This window comes from Schistocerca nitens, chromosome 10, assembly GCF_023898315.1.
Source record: "Schistocerca nitens isolate TAMUIC-IGC-003100 chromosome 10, iqSchNite1.1, whole genome shotgun sequence".
In the NCBI taxonomy this organism is placed as follows: Eukaryota; Metazoa; Arthropoda; class Insecta; order Orthoptera; family Acrididae; genus Schistocerca; species Schistocerca nitens.
In genome coordinates, this window is record NC_064623.1 from 37,981,569 (window position 1) to 38,004,205 (window position 22,637).

Genomic DNA, 22,637 nt, shown 5'->3' on the forward strand with positions numbered 1-22,637 from the left:
TATAGCCTAGCAACAGCAGTGTCTGACTCACAAATTTCTTACTTTACAGCCATTCAACAACTGGCTGGACGGCACCCGGGAGGACCTGGTGGACATGTTCATCGTGCACACGATGGAGGAGATACAGGGCCTGATCGACGCTCACGGCCAGTTCAAGGCGACACTGGGCGAGGCGGACAAGGAGTATACAGCGATTGTCGGGCTGGTGCGAGAGGTTGAGGCGACGGTGCAGAAGTACCAGGTGCCGGGCGGTTTGGAGAACCCTTACACCACCCTCACTGCCAACGTGAGTACCTACTCTGCACAGTGGAACTTCTGGCGTTGCACAGTATCACCATTGTCTGTGTTCTGAGGAAAAAGCTCTGTTTGACATCACATTTACCTTGTGTCTCTGGTCAAGGAGCTAAAGCACACAATGAAGACAAGCAACTTAATATTATCTATCATAAACATTTGGTCGAACAAATACAGCAACCGAACAGTTTTTATGTAATTGTGTTTGTGCAAAGATGTGTTTTCGGCTTTCATTTGTCTTCAGCTAGCATAAAATGTTTATATCTTTCCTATACAGCTATATGCAATTCATAAAAAATTGCAATATTATGAAAAAGATAGTTGCTACTCACTATATAGTGAAGATACTAAATAATAGACTTCGAAGACTGTTACAAAATGAGCTTTCAGCTGGCAAAGCCTTTGTTGACACACACACACACACACACACACACACACACACACTCTCTCTCTCTCTCTCTCTCTCTCTCTCTCTCTGCAGAGTGCCTTTAATGGAAAAGAGAGTGAGAGTGAGAGTGAGAGAGAGAGAGAGAGAGAGAGAGATTTTAAAATACTGAAGTAAACTTCTAAGCAAATGGGAATAAATTCCTAAAATGTGTTATGCTGTGGATGAGAAAGTGTAACGATGATGTCTAACAAACATAGATCAGCATTTCATCCATCTTCAACAACTGTAGTTGTATTTATTGAAATAATCAGCATTAAGTTTCGCAAAACTAATTTTATTTCCTTCACTGGTTTCAGACACCTGGTAGCCCCCTTCTTCAGAGAGTTATAAATGTCACATTTTTTGCAAGTGTCAAAAATAGATGTATGCAGCATATAGCTTTGGTTATGAGGTTTGGCATGATGTTTGCACTTGTTGTAAGGCTTCTTTATACCATTTTTGTACAGGCATTGTGAACCACATGTCCACAGCAATATGCTGCATGAATCTTACTTCTGACACTTGCAAATAATATGATAGTTATAACGTGCTGAAGGAGGACACTAGGTGCCTGAAATCGGTTAGAGAAATAATATTTCTTTTGTGCAACTGGTTGCTGATTATTCCAGTAAATACATATATTAGGTAGTAATTTTAATTTTTATTTTTTTTGAAAAGTGAAGCCTGTTTGTCTTTAATGTTTACATCTGTAAAACTGTAAAATCGAATGAAATTGATGGAATGTGGTGTTCAGCCTGTTTTAGCAGCTTTTATACACAGGAAAACGTATCTGCTGTCGAATTCATGTTGGGTGTCGGGGGTATTACCCAAAGAATCTTTTTGGTTGTGTCATCCTTTCTCTTCCTCTTTCAGTTTTGAGAATAGTAGTAGTGTGGAGGAGGTAAATGTGGTGAATGATGGTGTTGGTGATGAGTATTGTTACCCTTTCTTGGACAGCAACTGATAACTCATTTCTGCCAAGTGAACTGGACTTTCCTCTTGGAAGAGTACATTAAAAAAATTGGCAGAGCTTGTCAACTGAAAGAAAGAAAACTTCTTAAAAACATTTATATATTAAAATATGGTATATGGTACTACCACACAAAACAGTTTCATTTTTTTGGAAGGTCATTTATTTGTAATGCGTTATTTACATACTCTTTTGGTATTCTGATCCATTATTTTGGGATTAACATAATACAAAAGTCTGATCACCCCTAAAAAAAATAAAAGTAATAGAGTTGCAGACACACACAACAAAAAGTTTGTTACACACTAAGCTTTCGGCCAAAGCCACATTTGAAAAAGGAAAAGAACACTTACATTCACAGAAACAAGAACACCTCTCACACACAACCGCTGTCTCTGGCCACTCTGATTAGACTGAAATGCATCAAATGGGAGCAACAGTCCATAGTGGGATGGGGAAGGCGGAGGGATAGCAGGGTAAGGTGGGGGAAGAGGAATCGGTGCAGTCTTGTGGAGCATGAAGAGATGGCATGTCGCACGACAAGACTGCCAGCATCTATCTCGGGAGGTGCAACACACATTTAAGCTCGGGATGTTTCATTGTAGTGTATACTTTGCTGTGGGGTGAGGATGTCATTCTGATTGTGTAACTTGTTTTCTTCAGCACTGACTGCCTCCTACACAAAATAAATTTGTTCTGGTGATGTTTGCATCTTATATGAAAAGAATAATCAGAGTTTTGTTTGGAAGATCGTATAAAAATAGTTATGAAGAAGTGATTGTATCAAATGCAGTAGTGTGATTTTTATTTGCATTTTTTGCTTGCAAGGAAGATATGGGCACCCAGTTCCAGGTACGGGAAAGTATCTCTAGCGGAATGCTGCTGACATTAGCGCTGCACGTGAATGCAGTTTCCACAGCCGCTTTCCACTTGCAGCTTGCTCATTGCTGTGTTTGAGATCAGACTCTCGAGCATCATAAGTGTTGTACAGACAGTGGATCCACCTCACTTTCAGAATATTGCAGCACAATAATCATCCTGGAAAGTGTTCCCTTTTTCACTCCTGTGACTTATGTACAGTTAGTATATGTGCTTAGAATAGTAAGTGAAGGGAAAGGCTCAATAATTGCCACTGCAGAGATGGTAGATTGGTGCACTTGTTGGTGTGTATCTTGATGTAAAATTGTGATAACTATGGTGGAAATGCATGACGATACAAATTCCTGTGAGCAGTGTTTCTTTCCCCTAGAAAAAAAAGTGTTTTCTCCAGTTGTCACAGATTCTGTTTTAAATGTTTCCATTAGATAACTGTGGGGTTCTCTGTGTAGAACAGAATTGTTGTAACATATTGTATATAAGAATTCAGCATTTTTTGTCTGTTAAAATATTTATTTTTATATAATTTTTGCGTAAATTTGAAATTGTGAACATAACACCTTATCAGCAACACACATTCTGTTTTCAATATCTTTTGGTTACCTTCTCGCGACATACAAAGGGTAATAATACGGAAACAAGACAGATGGAAGAAAAGTAATTAAACTGTTTATTATTTCAGAAGTAATGGCCATAATTGTTAATACATTCATCCCACTGAGACAAAATGGTCAGTACCGTCATGGAAAAATGTTTGCAGTGGACTACGGAACCGTGATTGTACCCTGGCATGCACCTCTTCATCCAAAGCAAATCGACAGCCATGAGTGTCTTTCTTGATGGCTCCAAAAATATGGAAATAGGATGGGGAGAGACCAGGACTGAGTAGAGAATGTATAAGGGCTTTCCAGCAAAACTTCTCCAGATATAGTCGAAACAATCTTGGCGACATGTGGGGTCCTCTCACAGTGTTGCTCCTCCATAGAGTTCCTCTCCGCCCTCCCCCCCCCCCCCCCCCCATGCAATTTCCATAGTTCGGAACCCTGGAGAGAGAAAATATTTGTGGCCACTGATTTACTTTGTTACTTTGGAAGAAGATTTGCATGCCCAGGTACAATTATGTTTCCATAGGCACCTGCAAACATTTTTTCATGAAGGCGTTGATAGTCTTTTCATGGTGAAGATAAATGTTAGCAGTTATGGTGATTACTTTTGAAATTATAAACAGTTTACTTTTTTTTCATCTGTCTTCTTTCATTTGACTGCCACTTATGCACACTCGCTTTTTCTTTTCTTTTTTCCAAAAATCAATTATCAATGCCAAATTTAAGAGAAAGTAATTGTGTATGTGAGAACAGATCACTACTCACCAGATAGACAAGCAGCATAGAGAAGTATGTAAAACATCCAGCCTAACTGGGGCAAGTAATGACCTCAGCTGCTTCTTCTATTTGGTGTGTAATATCAGTCCTCGTATAAACATAGGAGATGTACATAAAACATTCAAATGCCAGCAGGTGCATGTGTTTCTGCTGTTGTACATAAGGCAGTAAAATCCAATGGCTATTGCATGCTTAAGATCGTGTTGATAAGAATGGATGTGATGTTGCAGCTCACATTTTGAAAACACACACCCACACACACACACACACACACACACACACACACACACACACACACACACACACACACACGGAGGAACTACCTAGGACAGAAGATAACAATTTACACACTAATTAGACATAAATAATAATTTGTATTTCCTGACAAAGCAAACTGAAGACCCGGGCATGGTAGCATGACCGCCCTTCTCACACTCTAGGAACGTGGAGGGAAGGTAGTAACATCATTCATTCCAGTATCCTTAAAAGCAGAATTCTTTCACATGCCTCGTTTTTATATGCCAATGCCGTGCATAACACAATAATTTAACACACTGTTTGCACCTTTACTTGACAGTACTTGTCACACACACACTATGACTGTGACAACATTTATTCTGTGTGTGATGTGTATGAATTCGTGCTGCATCTGGAAAAAACCATGGTCTCCTTTCATTCTGAAGCCTAATTTTTCTAACACAGTATGCCTTTTCTGAAACAGCCCATCTTAATAGCACATTATTAATCATTTATTTTGGCATCTTTCAAAACCACATCCCATAGACAGAAACAAAAATTTCCCATTATTTTTTGTAACCTCGAAGTCCACTTCTGTGAGTGACAAAAGCTATGAAGTTTTCGCAGAATTTGTTTCCTCGTATTATTCATAATCTCACAAAAATTGCAGGCTAATAAGATATTCATCTGTATTCTCAATGCAATATTTATTGTGTGCACATTGCTTCTTTTTTGAGTTAGGTACTGCAGTTTGACTCATTGCCGTGTGTCACTTCTGCTATAATTTGCACACCATCAACTTACTCAGCCTTAACGTTTTGCTTGCTTCAATCACCTTTTTGTCAGCACTGTCACTGCTTTCCCATTCTCATAACCAATAAATTTAATGACATTAACAGCAAACCGTCACGGCTGTTATGAAGGCTGTGTCCTGTGATCACTTTCTGAGCTTGCACTGTCAGTTAACAACGCACACTATTCTGGAATGGAATGTGGTTGTGGCTAGTCACATGGCTAAGTTAGTTCTCAACTATGTAGGAGAAGACAGAGTGCTACATACCGTAAAGAAGTCACATCAAGTGGTAGACAGACACTGGCATAAGGCATTCAGCAACAGCCTTCGTCAGCAAAAAGAGAGAGAGACACACATTCAGCATCTCTTTTACTGATGAAGGCTGTGGCCGAAAGCTTTATGTAAGTATCTTCTACTTGTGCCTGTCTGCAGCGTGATGTGTCTTCTTTACGATAAGTAGTGATCTGTCTTTTTCTACATTGTCGGTATTCCTACGTGTTCTCACTACAGCTGAGTCTGCCGTTTGCTTTGTCAAGTAATATGGATTCAGTTATTTTTAGTTTGGTAGGTGAAACTATAGTTCAGCTTGCAGTCTAATGACAAATGGTAGGTAACTGTGGATCTGAAACATTTTTATGAAGTGATAATTAACTTATCACTGTAATTAGCATTCAGAACACAGTTGCACAGTTCCAAAATTACATACATCCAAATGAAACTTACAAATTTTTGCAACATCTGGTAGTTTAGCTGTATTCCAACTACATGTCTGCTGTGTTTCAGGATCTGACCAAGAAGTGGACAGAAGTGCGCCAACTTGTGCCCCAGCGAGACCAGACTCTGCAGAACGAGCTCCGTAAACAACAGAGTATCCTTTTGTGGAGATGTTTAGCCTAGTCATATGTTCTTAGATCATAATAATGTACCTCTTTTTTTACAACTGAAAGGTAGCACAAAAAAGAGAAGAGACTGTTAGTATTACCAAAGAATTACTGCTGTGGCATATTACTGCGATAGTGTTTTTCGACCGTAAACTGTATCTTTATGCTGCGGCAATTCGTGTCATATTCAGTCATCTCAGTGGTGGTGTATGAACAGGTGAGTTTTCAACAAAAATGGCAGAGCTTCTGCAGAACCTTGAGGAAAGAGGTGTGCGGAATCATTTTGATCAGTAAAAATGGACACACTTCTTTAAACCGATGTAGATCCTACTTTTGAAGGGGGGCCCTCACTATATGAAAACATTTGGTAACTAATCAAAATTTACAACGCCAGTCTCAGTTTGCTTGTGTCAGACTATATGTGCAACAGAAATGTAAGAAATGTCTGTTACAAACTGCTCATCCATTGCCATTAAGATGACTGATTTAAGTTAAACTTATTGCAGTGTAAAGACTGTTCAAGGTTGAAAAACAGTTAAATATGTCACAATAAATATGCTGTCTCCTCCCCCTTCCCACCATCAGAGTGCTATCGTAGGAAGTTTTCAAAAGTTGACTATGTTTGTGATGGTTCTTTTAGTCTGAGAAATTGAGTTTATTTGAAAGTACTGGAACCTTCAGTTTTTGAGAATATCGTACATATCAAAAATTTGTTAGATGAGCCAGGAATGTGAGGGCCTGACGTAAAAACCACTGAAAATATTATTGTTCCAACTCAAAAATTGTGTCTGTAGCCCTATAATACGAATCTAACTGGGTCAAGAGTTAAGATCTGCTGCTCCGAGTGTGACTCAGTTCCAAAGACTACTCCTTTTTAAAACTAAGAGTAAACAGTTCTCTTAGGTTTGTGCAGCAATAACTAATACAAAAATACCTGCACACTTCATAATTAAGTGAAAGTGCCACAGAGATGCTCAGCTGACTCTAGCCCTATTGGCATGAATTATTAACAAGTGAGAAAAAAAAATTTGAAATGGGGTTTATATAGTAAAGAACAATGCCTATTATCACAAAATACAAATATATCTACTCTATAGTTCAATACCTTAACAGAGACTGTTAAACCAGGTTAAGTAAAAATGTCTGTTACATTTCAGTTCTGACAGCGCGTGGTCACAACAGTCAAGATTAGATATTTTGTGTATGATCAATTTATTAATAATGCATAACAATGTTTCATTCTGAAAGCATATTAATTCTGTAAATATTAGCTGTTCCAGTTTACTGTACTGTGTTTACCTAGTATGACAACCTCATAACAAATGATCAGGGTAGTATGTATTGTATTCAAATGTTTTAGGTTTTACTTTCTGACATGTTCCACACCCATAAAATCATCTCATTTTTTGGGACTATGGAATGAAAACTGAATCTAATGTAATCCAGAGTTTTATTAAATTTTGCTTAAAAAAAAAAAAAAGATGATGTCCACTGGTGTGGACACTGTGGATGCAAGAACTCCCAAGTCTCCGTCTTTTAATTACTTCTTTTTGTATGGAAACACTCAAAGCAGTTTGGACATAGAGATTCCTTACATGTAGTGCAAATGTACTTAGTTTTTCTTCTGCACAATTGATCATAACATCTACAATTTTTATCTCCAAGAGTTTCAGCTAATGATTCCCTTGATGAAATCTCTCCTCATCTGCTGCTTCACAAACTGGTCTCTCTTGCTGGGATCTTGGAGTAGAAACTGGTCTTCCTTCCCTTCCTGGTGACCATTCGCGTTCTCCCAGGTTTATGAGGGATTGTGCCACCAGCAACTTGAAATCAAGGAGACAGATGTTATTTCTTGCCTGCCCTTATAGCAACCAAGACTTCACAATATCCACATCAATAAAATGAAAGAAGACATAGGTACCACTGCCTGTTTCGTCAATGATGTGGGTATAATGCTACACACTGGTCCGTGATGTCTACACATCCAGTATGACAATTGTAGCATGTGACACTGAATGGTTGAAGTACACTGATGGTCTTGTTCTCCTTCTTGTTCCAGCACTGAACTTGTGATATGGGCTGTGCACCAGCATAGGTCAAACCATTTTGTAATGGTTGTGCCCTCTTTACACACAACATATGCACATTCCCCTCGTACATCCTTTCTCATGTCTCTGTCTGAAGGAAGCTTTGACTGAACACCTTGCAGCCAGTTTACTTAGCGTGTCCCAGTGCCCCAAATGCCATTTTTATTTTTTTAAGGTCCTGGAGTAGTGGCACACTTGTAAATAACTTGTAAAAAAAAACTTTGTGGTTCTTTTACTTGATATCATCACAAAGTCATAGAACCACATCAGCACAAGCTCCAAACTCACTAACTGGCTGCCTCCCGCCAGATCCATCGTGGTATATTTGAAAACAGTGGACATAACCAGAACCAGCTCTCTCACAGACTTCCAGTCCCCATTACTTTGGTTTGTTAGCAACATACTGTTAGATATTGTTGTGACCCTTTAAAGGTATGATCTGATCATCAATACACTGATGCTCCTCAGCTTCTGTGGCATGAAGAAAGTTTTTTTGCAGGCACTCCAGAAATGGACAGATTATGTACAGATGATCTGTGTTGCTTAAATCCACTGCACTATTATCCACAAAAGGAAGAAAACACTGTATGTTATCGCACCGATTGACCGGTAAAGAGTTGGCTACTAAATCCTTAATCCTTCATCTGATGACCTGCACGATCAGGTTCGAGGGTACTTGATGTCGTTGTCATATGTTCACACCTAGAAATGTATTCAGTTCAGGAACTGTCAGTCAGAGATTCAATTTGCCACCTGAAGAGCATTCAGATTAGTTCGAAACACAATGTGTTCCAACATTTCGTCAGAAATTATTTCTGTGAAGAAATCAATGGGATTCTCGCCAGTTACATTTATGTTTTTACGTCTGTAAGTTGTGTAGCAGTACAGAATTACTGTCGATCTGCTGCCACTTGTAGTTTGGCACCCATGTTCTTTTACTGGTTGAGAACTTGTAACATCACACGGAATTTCACTCTCGTTATTCTCAGAATCGAACCATTGTCATCGGAGCTGGAACTTGTTTCCATGATTACGTTTCTTGATGACTGTGGTTCCCTGAATTCATCATCAGTTTTGCTTACCAGTGTGCACTCTGAATCAGAAGGCAACTCTTCGATTACTTCCTGAAATTCAAAATTTTGGGACTAATTATAGGATTTCGTGTGCTGTAAATTATAAGGTGTATGCTGAACTAAGGAACTATACTAAAAACTGTAAAATAAGAAACAAACTAAATGTTTCAGTGTGCTGTTGTAAGACAGCTCATGACTAATGCCCTTATTGCATGATGTCCACTGCAGTGGACAGATACTTTCTGCTTCTAGTAACCGTAAAAATATGTTTTGACAATCTTTCATTTTTTAGAACTGGTGCAGTATCCATCTAGATTCATTAAGAATTTCTTACCCTGCACCTCGAAGTCCCACAGAAGTGTTTCGTGGAAACAGTACATACTGGTGCACGGCCACACTCTGAAGACGCCATCTTGATCACGTGTGATGTTTGTACGCAAACAGACGCTCTAATAGTTCTGTTACTGCCCTACAGATAGCAGCACCAGGTGGAGAGTGTCCCCTAGAGTGGACTGCTTGCATTGGAGACTTAAAAACACGGTCACATTGAAGGTAAAAGTGACCAATAACAGCTGTCCACTACAGTGAACACCATGCACCACAGGGCTAGCGACAGATACTGCATCACATTGTATTTTACTGTTAAAATTCTGAGAGTGTACTTTCCTGGAAGAGTCAACCAATATATTGCTTCCTCCTAAGTATATCTAATGAAGTGACCATGAAGATAAAATTAGAGAGATTTGAGCTCACATAGAGGCTTATAAGCAATCTTTCTTCCCGCGAACCATTTGTGGCTGGAACAGGAAAAGGTTTAAGTGACAGTGGTACACACAGTAATCTCCACCACACTCTGTAAGATGGATTGTGGAGTATAGATATAGATGTAATTGGAAATAAGTAATGACACTATAACACACATGAACTGAGAATCTAACAGAAAAATGACAAATTACTGGAAAAAATAAAATCTAGGTATATTCTGCAAAGACCAGTACAGTCACTGCGCCTTGAAATACTGACACTTTAAAGATAATGTCCACACGGTGCCACTTTCCTCGGGTGCAATCGCAGGTGCACGGGAATAAAAGGGTGTGCACAAAAATTTCTGGAAAAAATGCGTGCATGCTTAGACATTCTCACGTCCACATGTTGTCTGATTGTGTGAGCAGTCTGCTGTGGATCCCTTTCTTTGCTTGAGAGCTTATGCTGCGTTTATTGTGATGGAAAGGTGACAGAAAAAGAAAATGCACAAATGACTGTAGGTAAAAAAGTATCTAAATAACAGGTGTATGAGAAATAAAAAGTGACAATGTTTTGTTTGTAAACGTCATGTAAAGGTCACAGTGAGATTATAGATTTTTGCCCTGGGAAACTGCATTGATAAGACTGGAAATAATATTTCTTTAGCTAGTAACCTGTGATTTGTATACTGGTTTGAACAATTTGTTCTGCATTTCAAAACAAAGCATTTCCATGAGTATTCTTGAAACTGAGAAAAATGGACTCGAGGTTCTTAATCTTTACATAAAGATCAATGAACTTTCAATGCATCTGTTGTGTTTTGTTTTATAATTTTGTTTACACGACTTTAACCATGAAAAATTATGTGTACATTAATGTACTCAGACTTAACAAATTTTGGAATTTCATAGACGCCAGGATCCAACTGAATAGAGGTTGTGTTTTCCAATTTTGTATTTTTTGTATCATCAGTGCCCTAAATTTCTATTTCTAGCAGTTTATTGAGGAGCGATACATACCTTATCATTTCTTTTGTTGAGTTGTCAGGCTCCTCAGTTGTTGTGCTTTTAAGTTACTGTAGCATGAATGTTTGTTCACAGTTTCCATGTACTGTTCATAAATTTCCAGCTTACTCTTCTGTTTTCTGCTTTGAACATTATGGTATCTTGCCCTGTACAATAACATGATTGAAGACTTTTTATCTAATAGCTAAATGCTCAAGCAACACATCTCAAATTTTTATTCGTATAATCTTTAGAAGTGGCATTCCGTATGACTTTTCTTTATCTGTAATGATCTATAAATTTAAGTGTGCTTCCTTTGGAGTTGACAGACAGTATTGCACATAAATCACCTTACAGCTTAACATGAACACACCACACAATCTCACACACATGGCCCCCAGCTGCCTATTGCCTATTAAAAAGTGCGAAGATTTCCATCGAAGGCAGGAAAAAAAGCACTTTACCCATGGCCTCCATTTTCAGAAAATTATGCAAGCACAGATGCGCACGCATGCCTAGTTGTGCCGTTGGTATTCCTTGTGTATGTACAAAATTGTACGCAAAAAGGCATCTTATGGACATATCTTAAATGTCTTCAGGCACTATTAATAATTTTAATAATAATAGACCCAGCTTGCCACAAAAATATAAAGATATCATTCAGGAATGAATACAGAGCAAAGACTGAGGAATATGTTTTATATAAATCTTCTTGTTTGTGGGCAAGGCAACCCCGAGCTGTGGACTGTATGCTGTGTTGTTAACTGATTGCTCCACATGTACACTTCTTTCACAACTATTATCGAAGCTGGGTTGCTGTTCAGAAACTCTTGGATATTGGTACAAAACAATTTCCACAGAATGATTAATAAAAAGATTTTCTTCCCACTTGTTGGCCTTCTGTCATCACTTGGCAAACTTGTGAAAGTCATTATCTTGTCTTTACATTTGGGACTAATACATTGGGGGGAGGGAAAAAAAGGCAGTTGCAACTGAACCATTACTTGTTTGTTTTTCAGCTTGTCTGTATCGTAGCTTTCTTCTTAAGTGTGCTCAGCTTTAAACACGTGCATCACCAATGGACCAATGTGTCTCAAACTTTTGTTTACTACCACGGATTATCTCACTTCATTAATCCCATTCATGTTAATTGTTCTTCATTGTCATCTGACAGATTGTGATGATTACGTGCTAACTAAATGAATTGTTGTGTTGCTCAGGGCAGCAGCAGTGTTCAAAATGCATTCGACAAAATCACTGTATTGATGATGGTATGAATGTGTTACAGGACTACTGGGAGATCTGAGAATTTTTTCATCTGAGAAAAACCCAGGAATTTTTTAGAATTCTGGGAATTTGTCATTGTTTTTGTTTTCATTTAAATGTTTGTAATTCTGACTGTTAAAAACTGATACTCAAGAAAGAAGTTTACTGTATCGTGCTACTGCAGAATAATACTGCAACAATAAAACATAAATGAGAGGGAAAAAAACTTTAGTTGCACAGGAAATGTGCCATTTACAACAATAATACACAGTGCACACACAAGTGTCTACCAACAGTAAAAATTGTCAAAGGCTTTAAGATGAAGACTGTGCAATACTTTATAACAACAAACTGCTTCTGATGAGCGTGACATCACAACAGTCTGCATTAGGTTCGTTTGAGCAGTTGTCAACGAGTTTGTGCGCATGTGCAGTTGAGTTGCGTTATGAGCAGTACCTTCTCCCACTTCTGGCTATTTGAAGTGTGGCTATTAACTCTTATCAGCAGTAGCAACAAGCCTCCAGATGCTACCTGACAAAATTTTTCTGGCATGCCCAAGCTGCCAGAGTTTTTGTTCACAGCTCTCACATCAAATAGAAACAAAACTAGTTTCTGTAGCTGGGAGCTATCAAGTAAATTAAAATGCATTCACATAAGTACATAAGACTAAAATATGTTGTTAGTTTCTGTTTTCTGAGTTTATTTTATTTCCACGTTTTTGGTAGTCAAGTATTAATCGCCTTGCAGAACTATGGCATATTTTTGACAGTTTGCTAAGATGAATTACGTTACATGGGAGAATGCGCTTTGAATTTCTTAAATTGCAGAGTGTGTGACTCTTTTTTAAAGCTTAACACTTTGAGGGCCAGTCACTTTGAAGAATTTTGAGCCCGGAAGACCAGACATTTATGTAATTATATAAAATTTTACTGGCACTTTTGTCTGATGAATCTTACCCAGAGTGTAACACATGCAAAAAAAGACTATTATTACATGTGAAAGCTTAGCCTTCCTTGTAGCTACGCTATTTATATTAATTAAAACTATTTACTTTTCCTATCGCAATCTCGATTTCAGTGCTTTGGAAATTAATATGCTGTGTTTGTTTGAATTCAAATATATACTTTCATAATACAAATCTGTGCACTGTATTGTAACAAGAGAATATGCAGCATACATATTGCTGCACATCAAATATTTTTCCAAAATGCATCCCCCCCCCCATTCCTTTCTCTTCCCTTCCTTAGAATTTGTGTTCTAAAGTGCCGGGAAATTCTTTACCAGTGTAAAAAAACCTTAACCATTTGAAGAATTGATAAGTTTTAGAGTTCTGAGGGAAAGTATACTGTCACTTAACACAGAAAAAGTGTATTTTTAACCGGGAAATCCGGGAGTATTTTTTCCTTGTCCGCCTATACTCCCTGTGTTAACACCAATTGAATAAGAGTGAAAACTCAAAATAAGACATGGCTTAATAAATCTACATAAAGTATGACTGCTTGCTATGTACACTTTTACTTATAGAACAACCTATGAAAATATTATGTATACTTGTGCTGCAGTTTCCCTATTACCGAGTTGAAAAGAACACTATCTACATCAGGTTGTATGATTTTTTATAGATACCTTAATATTATTTGCATGGAGAATGAGACACAAAGTTAATATTGAAGAATGAGATACAAATTTCCTGTTGGAATTCACACACAAAATTAACTTGGTGCTTGCTTATGGGCTGAGTAATTGCACTTGGATAAAACTTTTCTCTGAAAGTAACATTGAGTATTCATTCTTAAACTTGTGACCAAAATGTAAGTTTTTTGTCAATACTACTTTGTCTAGGCAAAAATTTAGAATTGTTCTATGTTGTGAAATAGCTTGTTAAAGTACTTGTCACCACTGTTTTGAAGGTTTTCCTTAGCAGTGCTTTACAGACAACGAGATGGTACGCAGACAGTTTGCTGAGAAAGCAAACCAGGTTGGACCTTGGATTGAGAGGCAACTTGATGCTGTGACAGCTATTGGAATGGGTCTACAGGTAGTGTGTACATTTGTTTTTGGTTTCACCATCCTGTTCTCCTTTGTGACTAGTTTCAGATTTGTTTATAATAAAGTTCCATTCCAGAACATGTACAAAAGAATACAGAAGGGTGTAATACAGCAAATAAGCTCCTTCGCGTAATTGGTATTTGTTTCTGTGAAATCTGTAAAACATTCTGTGAACAAAGATAGTTTCCAAACTACATTTTAATCCTCCTCCCTCTCTTCTAACCCCCCCCCCCCTCCCCCACTCCCGTTTCAGTTTGCTGACTGGTTTAGTGTGAAGTGTCATGACTTCCTCTCCTGTGCCTATATGTCCATCTCACTTACACTCCAAATCTTCATTTATTTGTTCTACGTATTTCAGTCTGTTCCCTCTTCTACAATTTTTGGCCATGTACAACTCCCTCTAGGGCCATGGGGATTGTGTCCAGTTGTTTTAACACATGCCCTATCATCGTGCCCTATCTTCTTGTAATTGTTTCCCTCGTGTTCCTGCTCTCACTGATTCTGCAGAGAACCTTCTCATTTCTCAGCAGTTTAATTTTCAACATCCACCTATGGGACCATATCTCAAGCACTTCAGTTCTCTTCTTCTCCAACTTGCTCACAGTCCATGTTTCAAGTCTATACAATGCTATGCTCCAAACTTGCATACTCAGAAATTACCTTCTCAAATTAAGGCATGTGTTTTGGTATGAGCATACTTCTTTTGGTAGTGAATAGTGCCATTGTTGGTTTCCCAATGCAGTAATGCTTGCAAATGAGAAAGTCACTGACAGTAAAATAAATGCAGAAACCAGAAACACGTTCAACACACTGTCCTTGTACATTGTCAAGTCAGTACCAGTTTGTTCACAATGATCCATGAACAGAGTGAAGCTAGTGCATGTTTCATGCACTAGCTGACCTATAGTGCCTCCCTGTTTTTCTGAGGATTTAAAATCATTTTGAACTATTGGATGTTCTCAGTAGCAAGTGGTTTTGGCAGTACCAGTAGAACTTAATTTCAATGCACAGTAAGCTCTTGAGTTAATGTGGTCTTGATACCAGATGGATATCCAGAAGACACGGTAATCCAAAATACACATTGTTTTGTTGGAAACTGCTATTTTCTTGTATTCGGAAAATGTTCTACGTGTCGCATTTGAAAACCCACTGCAATACTTCTACATTACTCTGCATAAACTGACAATTATTCCAAAATTATCTTTAAAACATACTGTATTTGGTATTTACTTTCAGTTCGCTTTTGAGAAATAATCGCTCCGTTTATTTCTGTTTCTGCTTTTCATTATCTTTTTTTCTGATGATGGATCTCATTTTGTGGAGAGACAAAACATTGGTATGGTCAAAAAATTTTGTCTCGTGTACTCTGATAACAAGTCATTGCATTTCAGTGCTCATCGTGCTTGTTAACGGTTCCTCAGTCACCTCATAGTAACTCTTTTCCAATACTGAACTCACTTTTATCAGTATGTCTGCTTCATTTAGCTACTCAGATACCAGTTCTTAGGTATCAGTATGTAACTATTCGTGGATGCTTTCATGAATGATGCCTTCACAATAAGAAATTTGAATTCTACATGAAAATATTCTTTTAAAATTAAAATAGAATACCTTAGGCTCAATTTTTTGTTTTTTCTAAAATCACCAAACAATGCACAGATAATATGCAAGGCAGGTAATCCACACCTAGATATTTGGGAGCTTTGCTGTATTTGCTATTATGTTTGTTATTCTGAAGGGATAAAAAGTTGTGACGCAAATCTCTGTTTGTCCAGGGCTCGCTGGAAGACCAGCTGCACAGGCTGAAGGAGTACGAACAGGGTGTGTATGCATACAAGCCACACATCGAGGAGCTGGAGAAGATCCACCAGGCTGTGCAGGAAGGCATGATCTTCGAGAACCGCTACACGCAGTACACTATGGAGACGCTGCGTGTCGGCTGGGAGCAGCTGCTCACCTCCATCAACCGCAACATCAATGAGGTGGAGAACCAGATCCTCACCAGGGACTCCAAGGGCATCACCCAGGTAACTGCAATCTCTAAGGCAGTGGCTGACACTCCTGTTGAATGCCAGAACCCTCGACCCTACGGCACTCAAAATTAGAAGTAGTCCAGAAGACTACAGTGCAATATCATTGACATCAATTTGTTGGAGAACCTTAGAGTATCTTTTGAGCTCAAACATAATGCAGTATCTCTTACAGAATGGCCACCTCTGTGCCAGCCAGCATGGATTTAAAAAATTATCGTACGGAACCTGACACACACACACTTCTGCTACATGACAACCTGTAAACCGTTAGTCAAGTTAATGGGATAGATGAAGTATTTCATACTTTTGAAAACTGTTTGACTCATTTCCACACCAGTGACTTATTAACAAAACTGCAAGTGTACAGGGTATCAGACATAATTTGTGACCGGATTGAGGATTTGTTTGTAGGGAGGAGGTGTTACGTTATTTTGGATGGGTAGTCATCAATGTAACTATAAGTAACTTCCGATGTTCCCCAGGGAAGTCTAATGAGACCATTGCTGTTCATGTTGTATATTCATGACCTGGCAGACAATATTAGTAGGAACCATAGAAATTTTGCATATTATGCAAGTACCTACAATGACACTCTATCAGAAAAAATGTGGCAAAAGAAATGAGAGATTGGTGAAATTTTTTGATAACATTGCTTTAAATGTTCAGACATGTAAAGTGGCTCTCTTCTCAGATTGCAACAAATCACAGTTTGATCAACTCTTAGAATTACCAAGAGTGTAACAATTTGTGGTATATGGAATGGAACAGTCACATAGCGCGGTCATAGTTACAGCAGGCAGCAGACTTCGATTCATTGGCACAATACTGAGAAAATAAAATCTATCTACAGAAGAGATTGTTTTGCAGAACACACTTAACACTCATCCTAGAATTTTTCTCAGGTGTCTGAGACCCATACCAAGCAGGCTCAAATGACAGGTGAATCCCAATATGATGGCTATTGTTTGAGTTCCACATTACACCCTCTGTATTGTTCAATGTGCATGACTGCTCATGTTTGGCAGTCAACAGTTGTCGTGCTTTCAATTAGGTAAGCTCATCCACCACTGCAAGATCGTACCACATCAGATGGGAAAAATCGGTTTTTAATTGTAAAGGGGCCAGAAACCACATAAAAAGCAAGGCGACATTGGTTTTTGTCATGATACTGGCACAAGACATGTTCAGTAAGCTGTCCACAGTTTCCTGCCACAAGTTGAAATCAAGGAACAGCATGTTTCACAATGGGTCAGAGAGTCTTGGGGCTCACCTTCTGAATGTGTTGCAGAATGCAAGCCTTCAATTCAGCTACATTCATATTTAGAGCACTGAACACAGCATGTTTTGGATAACTCCATGGCCAGGAGTCACACAGATTAAGGACAGGTGATGTGGACGGTCAGGCTGTAGGGAAATGCCAGCTCTTAATTCTAGCATTTCTGAAATACCTCAACAGCAGCTGTTACGTAGCTGTGTAATGTGTGGAGAAATGTACCATACCCGTACATCCATGCCATTGAAGGATTGGAATGACAGTGGTGCGCAAAAGACACTCGTAGCTTTACCAGTGACATTACAGGTAACAAGACCCACAGGACTCATCTCCTTGGAAAAAATAAGCCCTATGATAAATGATGGCATAAATCCATACCACAGTCATCTTTGCAGACTGAAGTGGTACCAATTGATGTTGCATGTGGATTTTCCATTGCCCATCTTCTGCAATTCCTAGTTCTGACATGTCCTTGGAAATGGAAGTTCTCTTATCTGTCCACAGAATGTTCATGACCATTCATTGTCCACTTCCACGTGAGCAAGAAATTCCATAGCAATCATCTGTCTTGCTGAGGGATGTTGTAGGGATAGCAATGTAGGATGTTTCATAGGATTTTATGCACTATGCTTGCAGGCATGTCCAACGTTAGGACAATTCTCTGTGCACTGCATGTTTGCTCACCACCACTCAACCCCTCCTGCAACGCTGTGGACACATCTGTGACAGGAGTCGGATCAAATGCTTTCCTCCCTCTGCCATACTGCAGTTCAAAAGAACTTGTCTTTTCAAGTTTAGTAAGCATTTTCTCCAGACTCTTAGCAGACATTGGACGATTGCGTTTTCTCTTACCCTTGAGTGTGCAGAACTTCAGCAGGCTACTGGCGCACAGTCACCTTTCTTGTAAAACAGGTTTACCAGCAGTGTGTGATCATTCATGGAGTCAGTCATGTTGGGTGTTTTGGATGCAAACTGAGGAACAGCTGTGTGTCACATGTCTGTTGATGTGCATATTCTGATGCCTAGAGTGCCAGCTATTGGTCTTCACTCCCTAGCCCCACGACTTCCCACCGTGACATTTTGTCCTGCATCAATAATACACTGTTTGAATTTGAAGTCATTCTGAACAGAGCTTCTCTTTCTACAGCATATTGAAACTAGAACATAAATTACAGACACAGGGCAGCACAAATGGACAAAGGTTTTTCTGACCTGTGAAAGACTTGGAAATGCTGAAAAAGGTGAATGACAGATGCCTGAAGATAAATGTCAGTTATCCTGTGAAAGCCCATTTACAAAGTCTCAGCTGATGAGTATAGGAATGTCTTAGAACCCCTTATGCATTGCTCCCATAGGATTCATGAAAACCCAGTTAGACTAACTACAGCACGCCTGGGGGCATTTAAGCAGTCATTCTTTATAATCTTGATGCATGAATTGAAAAAGATGAAATTGCAAAATGGGAATTAGCCTCTGCTATGTTCTTGACAGTCATTTGCTGTGTATGGACATAAATGTAAGAGGTTTCATATGAGTAGCCTGTCTAAACTAAATTGTATGGAAGGTCTTAGTTCTTCATGTTTTTAGGTTAGGGTCTCAGATGGATCTGGCTCTTCCCCCCTTTCTGACTAGAAGGTCAGCTGAAGATTGAGACAAATAAAAGGAGTAATTATTAAGTGCCTCAAAGAAATGACCAAGAATGATGTGACTTCGTAACCACTTGGGACTGAAAACTGATATAATATTTTTGGAAATGTTAGTAAACATTCTAAGTTTCAGGAACATACGAGGGTTGAAACAAAACTAAGGTTCCCAATGAACTACAACCTCGAGGGAACATCTTAGGCTAAATCCGACAACAGTGCGACGCGCAGTGGTTCCCCCGCTCTCAACACCCCCCCCCTCCCTGTCCTCAATTCGCTAAGTCTCTCAGTGTTGGCTGACAGCTGTTGGAGGTGGAAGTGTCAATCGCTGCTCCTGCCAAGTGCGAGATTAGAGCAGTAATCTGGTTTCTCCCTGCAAGGAAGTTACCATCCATGGTAGTTCATCGGCAACTGACTGAGGTTTATGGTGAAGAGTGTATGTCCGTTCAGCTTGTCCACAAATGGTGCAGGGCTTTTGCTGAGGGTTGCACGGAAGTTCACGATGAAGAATGGAATGGAAGACTTGCCGGTTTCGGATACGATTGTCCAGAGCATCAACAGTGAGCTGCTTAAAGATTGGAGAGTCTTCATCGATTTCATGCAACCTGGGACAACAGTAAACTTGGACAGATATTGTGAAACATTAACCAAACCCCGGCGAGCAATCCGGAATTGCCGGAGAGGATGCTGAAGGAGGGAGTAGTGCTTCTCCACGACAATGCTCGACACCATGTCGCTCGTCAAACACAGGAGCTTTTGAAGAAATTTGGGTGGACCGTTACGCCTCATCCCTCGTACAGCCCGGACTTAGCCCCCAGCGACTATCACCTCTTCCCCAAGCTAAAGGAACACTTAGGTGGCAAACACTTCAAGAGCAACGATGAAGTATGAGCAGAGGTTACACGCTTCCTCAATGCGTTGACAGCTGACTTCTTCGACTTACGAATACAAAAGCTAGAGCACCGTCTTCAAAAGTATGTCTAAAAATTGGAGACTATGTTGAAAAAAATAGACAAAACTGTAAGCTTTTCAATGATGTACAAATTAATAACAATAAACAATGTTTTCTATTTGTAAAAAAATATGGGAACCCTACTTTTGATACAACCCTTGTACAGAACAGTAATTTTTGTGACTTGCCCGTCTGTAGCAGTTGTTACTTAATACGCTTGGACAAGTACACTGCAACATAAAACAAAAGGCAAGTAAGTTTACAATAAAATATGTGGCAATATTGATAGATGTTGGTGGAAACCACCACAATAGTTACGGTAGTTCACTTGGCTGAATAAGGAAATGACAGTCTGCGTCAAAGCATAACTATCCTCTAGCAATATCGTACATAGATGTAGTCAACTTGCCCAACAATAAGAGCAGTTTGATTCGTTATCTGGAAGAGTCCATAAGTATAGCATCATTATCTAGGGAAGATCAGAATATAGCATCAGCTAATTCCATTATGAGGGTTCTTCTTCTTCTTCTTTTTTTTTTTAAGATAACTAGTGTTAGACCATTTTTGGGTTTGGGAATGAGGAAGTGTTTGACTTTGAGACTGACCAAAATTTCCTTGTTTTTACTTGGATTTGGATGAAAATGCTCAGTTGAAAAAAAAAAAAAAAAAATGCTCTGCGAAAATTATTTGATGACTGGTTTCAGAGGATGAAGTGTCGTTGAAATTGTTTTGAAAAAATAAATATCTAATTAAATGGTCTACATTGCAGAAATATTAAAGTGTTCTCATTTAGAAGAAAAATATCTCTCTCTTGCTCTTAAAATATCACTTGAGAAGCTATGATGACAAGTGACCTAACTGGCTATCCTCATTTGAATGGCTCTTTTTCTTTCATTGGCAACAGGAGCAACTCAATGAGTTCCGCAGCAGCTTCAACCACTTCGACAAGAACCGCACTGGCCGCCTGACACCCGAGGAGTTCAAGTCTTGCTTGGTCAGCCTCGGCTACAGCATTGGCAAGGACAGACAGGTACGTGTATGCACAATTTCCAGCATTGACAGCTCACATACAATGCCATTACTCCTATCTTTCTTGTGTGCATAAATGTGAAGTATTTTTTGTAAGCAACATCACAAACATACTAGATGTAAAAAACAAATGCATTATGGAAACAAATGAAAAATTTAATTAATTCTGTATGTTGCTAAAAATCTTCAGTACTATGTAATAATTTGCAACACTTGTGCTCAAAATGCAGCTGATTTTATACATACAACAATGGAAAATCCAGGATGGAATGCGTGCTTTCGCACGGACGCGTGTGTGCACACACTTTCAGTCTCTGGCTGCTGAGGCCACACGTCAGTGTGTGTGTGTGTGTGTGGGGGGGGGGGGTGAGGGGGAGTGAGTGAGAGAGAGAGAGAGAGAGAGAGAGAGATTGATTTGTATTCTGTGCTCTTAACATCTTTCTGTATTTTTATGTGTATGTATAAATTTATTGGGTGTCATCATCAAAATTAGCAAGTCTGAAATCAAGAAAAGGTAGAGTCTGTTTGCCATTGCATTAGTTTATGTGGTACTATAACTGCCACTGTTAAAGTTCTCTCTATTCTGACCAGTTTGTGGGGAAACCATTAGCAAGTTATGGTACAGGGTGATTCAGAAAGAAAGAACAGATTTCAGTTGGTTATTACAGACAAACTATGAAACACATTGAGCATGTCCGTGGATAGAGGATGGTTCAGAGTTGGATGTTCACACAGATACTATATCATACACTCTACATGAGCATCATGCATCACTCCAGAAACATAGAAAAGATAGGCCATTTCATTCCACACACAAATCAACATGTCCCTGTTTATTGCATCGACATCAACAACAGTTTGATTTCTCAGATCTTGAAAAGTAGCTACCATAGGCAGGACAAAGGCTCTGTACTTTATATACCCCCTCAGAAAAAAATTGTACGTTGTGAGGCCAAAAGCAATGGACAAGATCTTGCTGTCCACTTCTTCCAAACCAACATTGCAGCTTTATCTTGACAGCACCATCTCTCACTTAAGGGTGAAAGTGAGATGGAGCGCCGTCATGCATTAAAATGAAATCATGGAAATCTTCGTGAAATTGAGAAAACAACCACTTTTGCAGCGTGTCCAGTTTTGACATTCTTGTCCCAGTTTCCTCCACAAAAAAAGAAAGGTCCATAAACTGTGTGAATAGAAATGGCGCAAAAAACATTGAGTTTATGGTGAGTCTCTTCCGTGTTCAATGGTGACACCAAGATTTTGTACCCTCAAATTTTTAAGTTATGGTGGTTTACTTTACCAGAAAGATAGAACACTGATTTGTCTGAAAAGATGAGTTGTTTGGAAGAAGTGCTCTGTGCTATGTTCTGAAGAATGGAAGTGCAAAAGTCATACCTCCTCTTAAGGTCACAGGGATGCATTTGCTGCAGTAACTGCAACTTGTAAGGGTTCTTATTCAGCTGTTGTTTCAAAACATGTCCTACCATTGTTTGAGGAATTTTACATTCGTGGTGTATCCATCTTGTGGACTTCTGAGGGCTCTGTGTGAATGCATCTCAGATATGCTCAACATTTTCATCAGACATGCGTGGATGACCAGTGCTCTTCCCTTGGCATATGCAAC

General features: G+C 39.0%; 1 protein-coding gene across 2 annotated transcripts in view; it reads left to right on the top strand.

Moving 5' to 3' along the window:
* The window catches only part of LOC126210060 (alpha-actinin, sarcomeric), a 488,112-nt gene that overhangs the window by 458,653 nt on the left and 6,822 nt on the right, over positions 1 to 22,637 (top strand). For both annotated transcript variants that reach the window (XM_049939180.1, XM_049939179.1), the window contains exons 11-15: positions 50 to 286; positions 5,763 to 5,847; positions 13,969 to 14,072; positions 15,859 to 16,110; positions 20,889 to 21,014. In XM_049939180.1, coding sequence (XP_049795137.1) covers positions 50 to 286; positions 5,763 to 5,847; positions 13,969 to 14,072; positions 15,859 to 16,110; positions 20,889 to 21,014 — 804 coding nt within the window. The remainder of the gene's footprint in view (positions 1 to 49; positions 287 to 5,762; positions 5,848 to 13,968; positions 14,073 to 15,858; positions 16,111 to 20,888; positions 21,015 to 22,637) is intronic.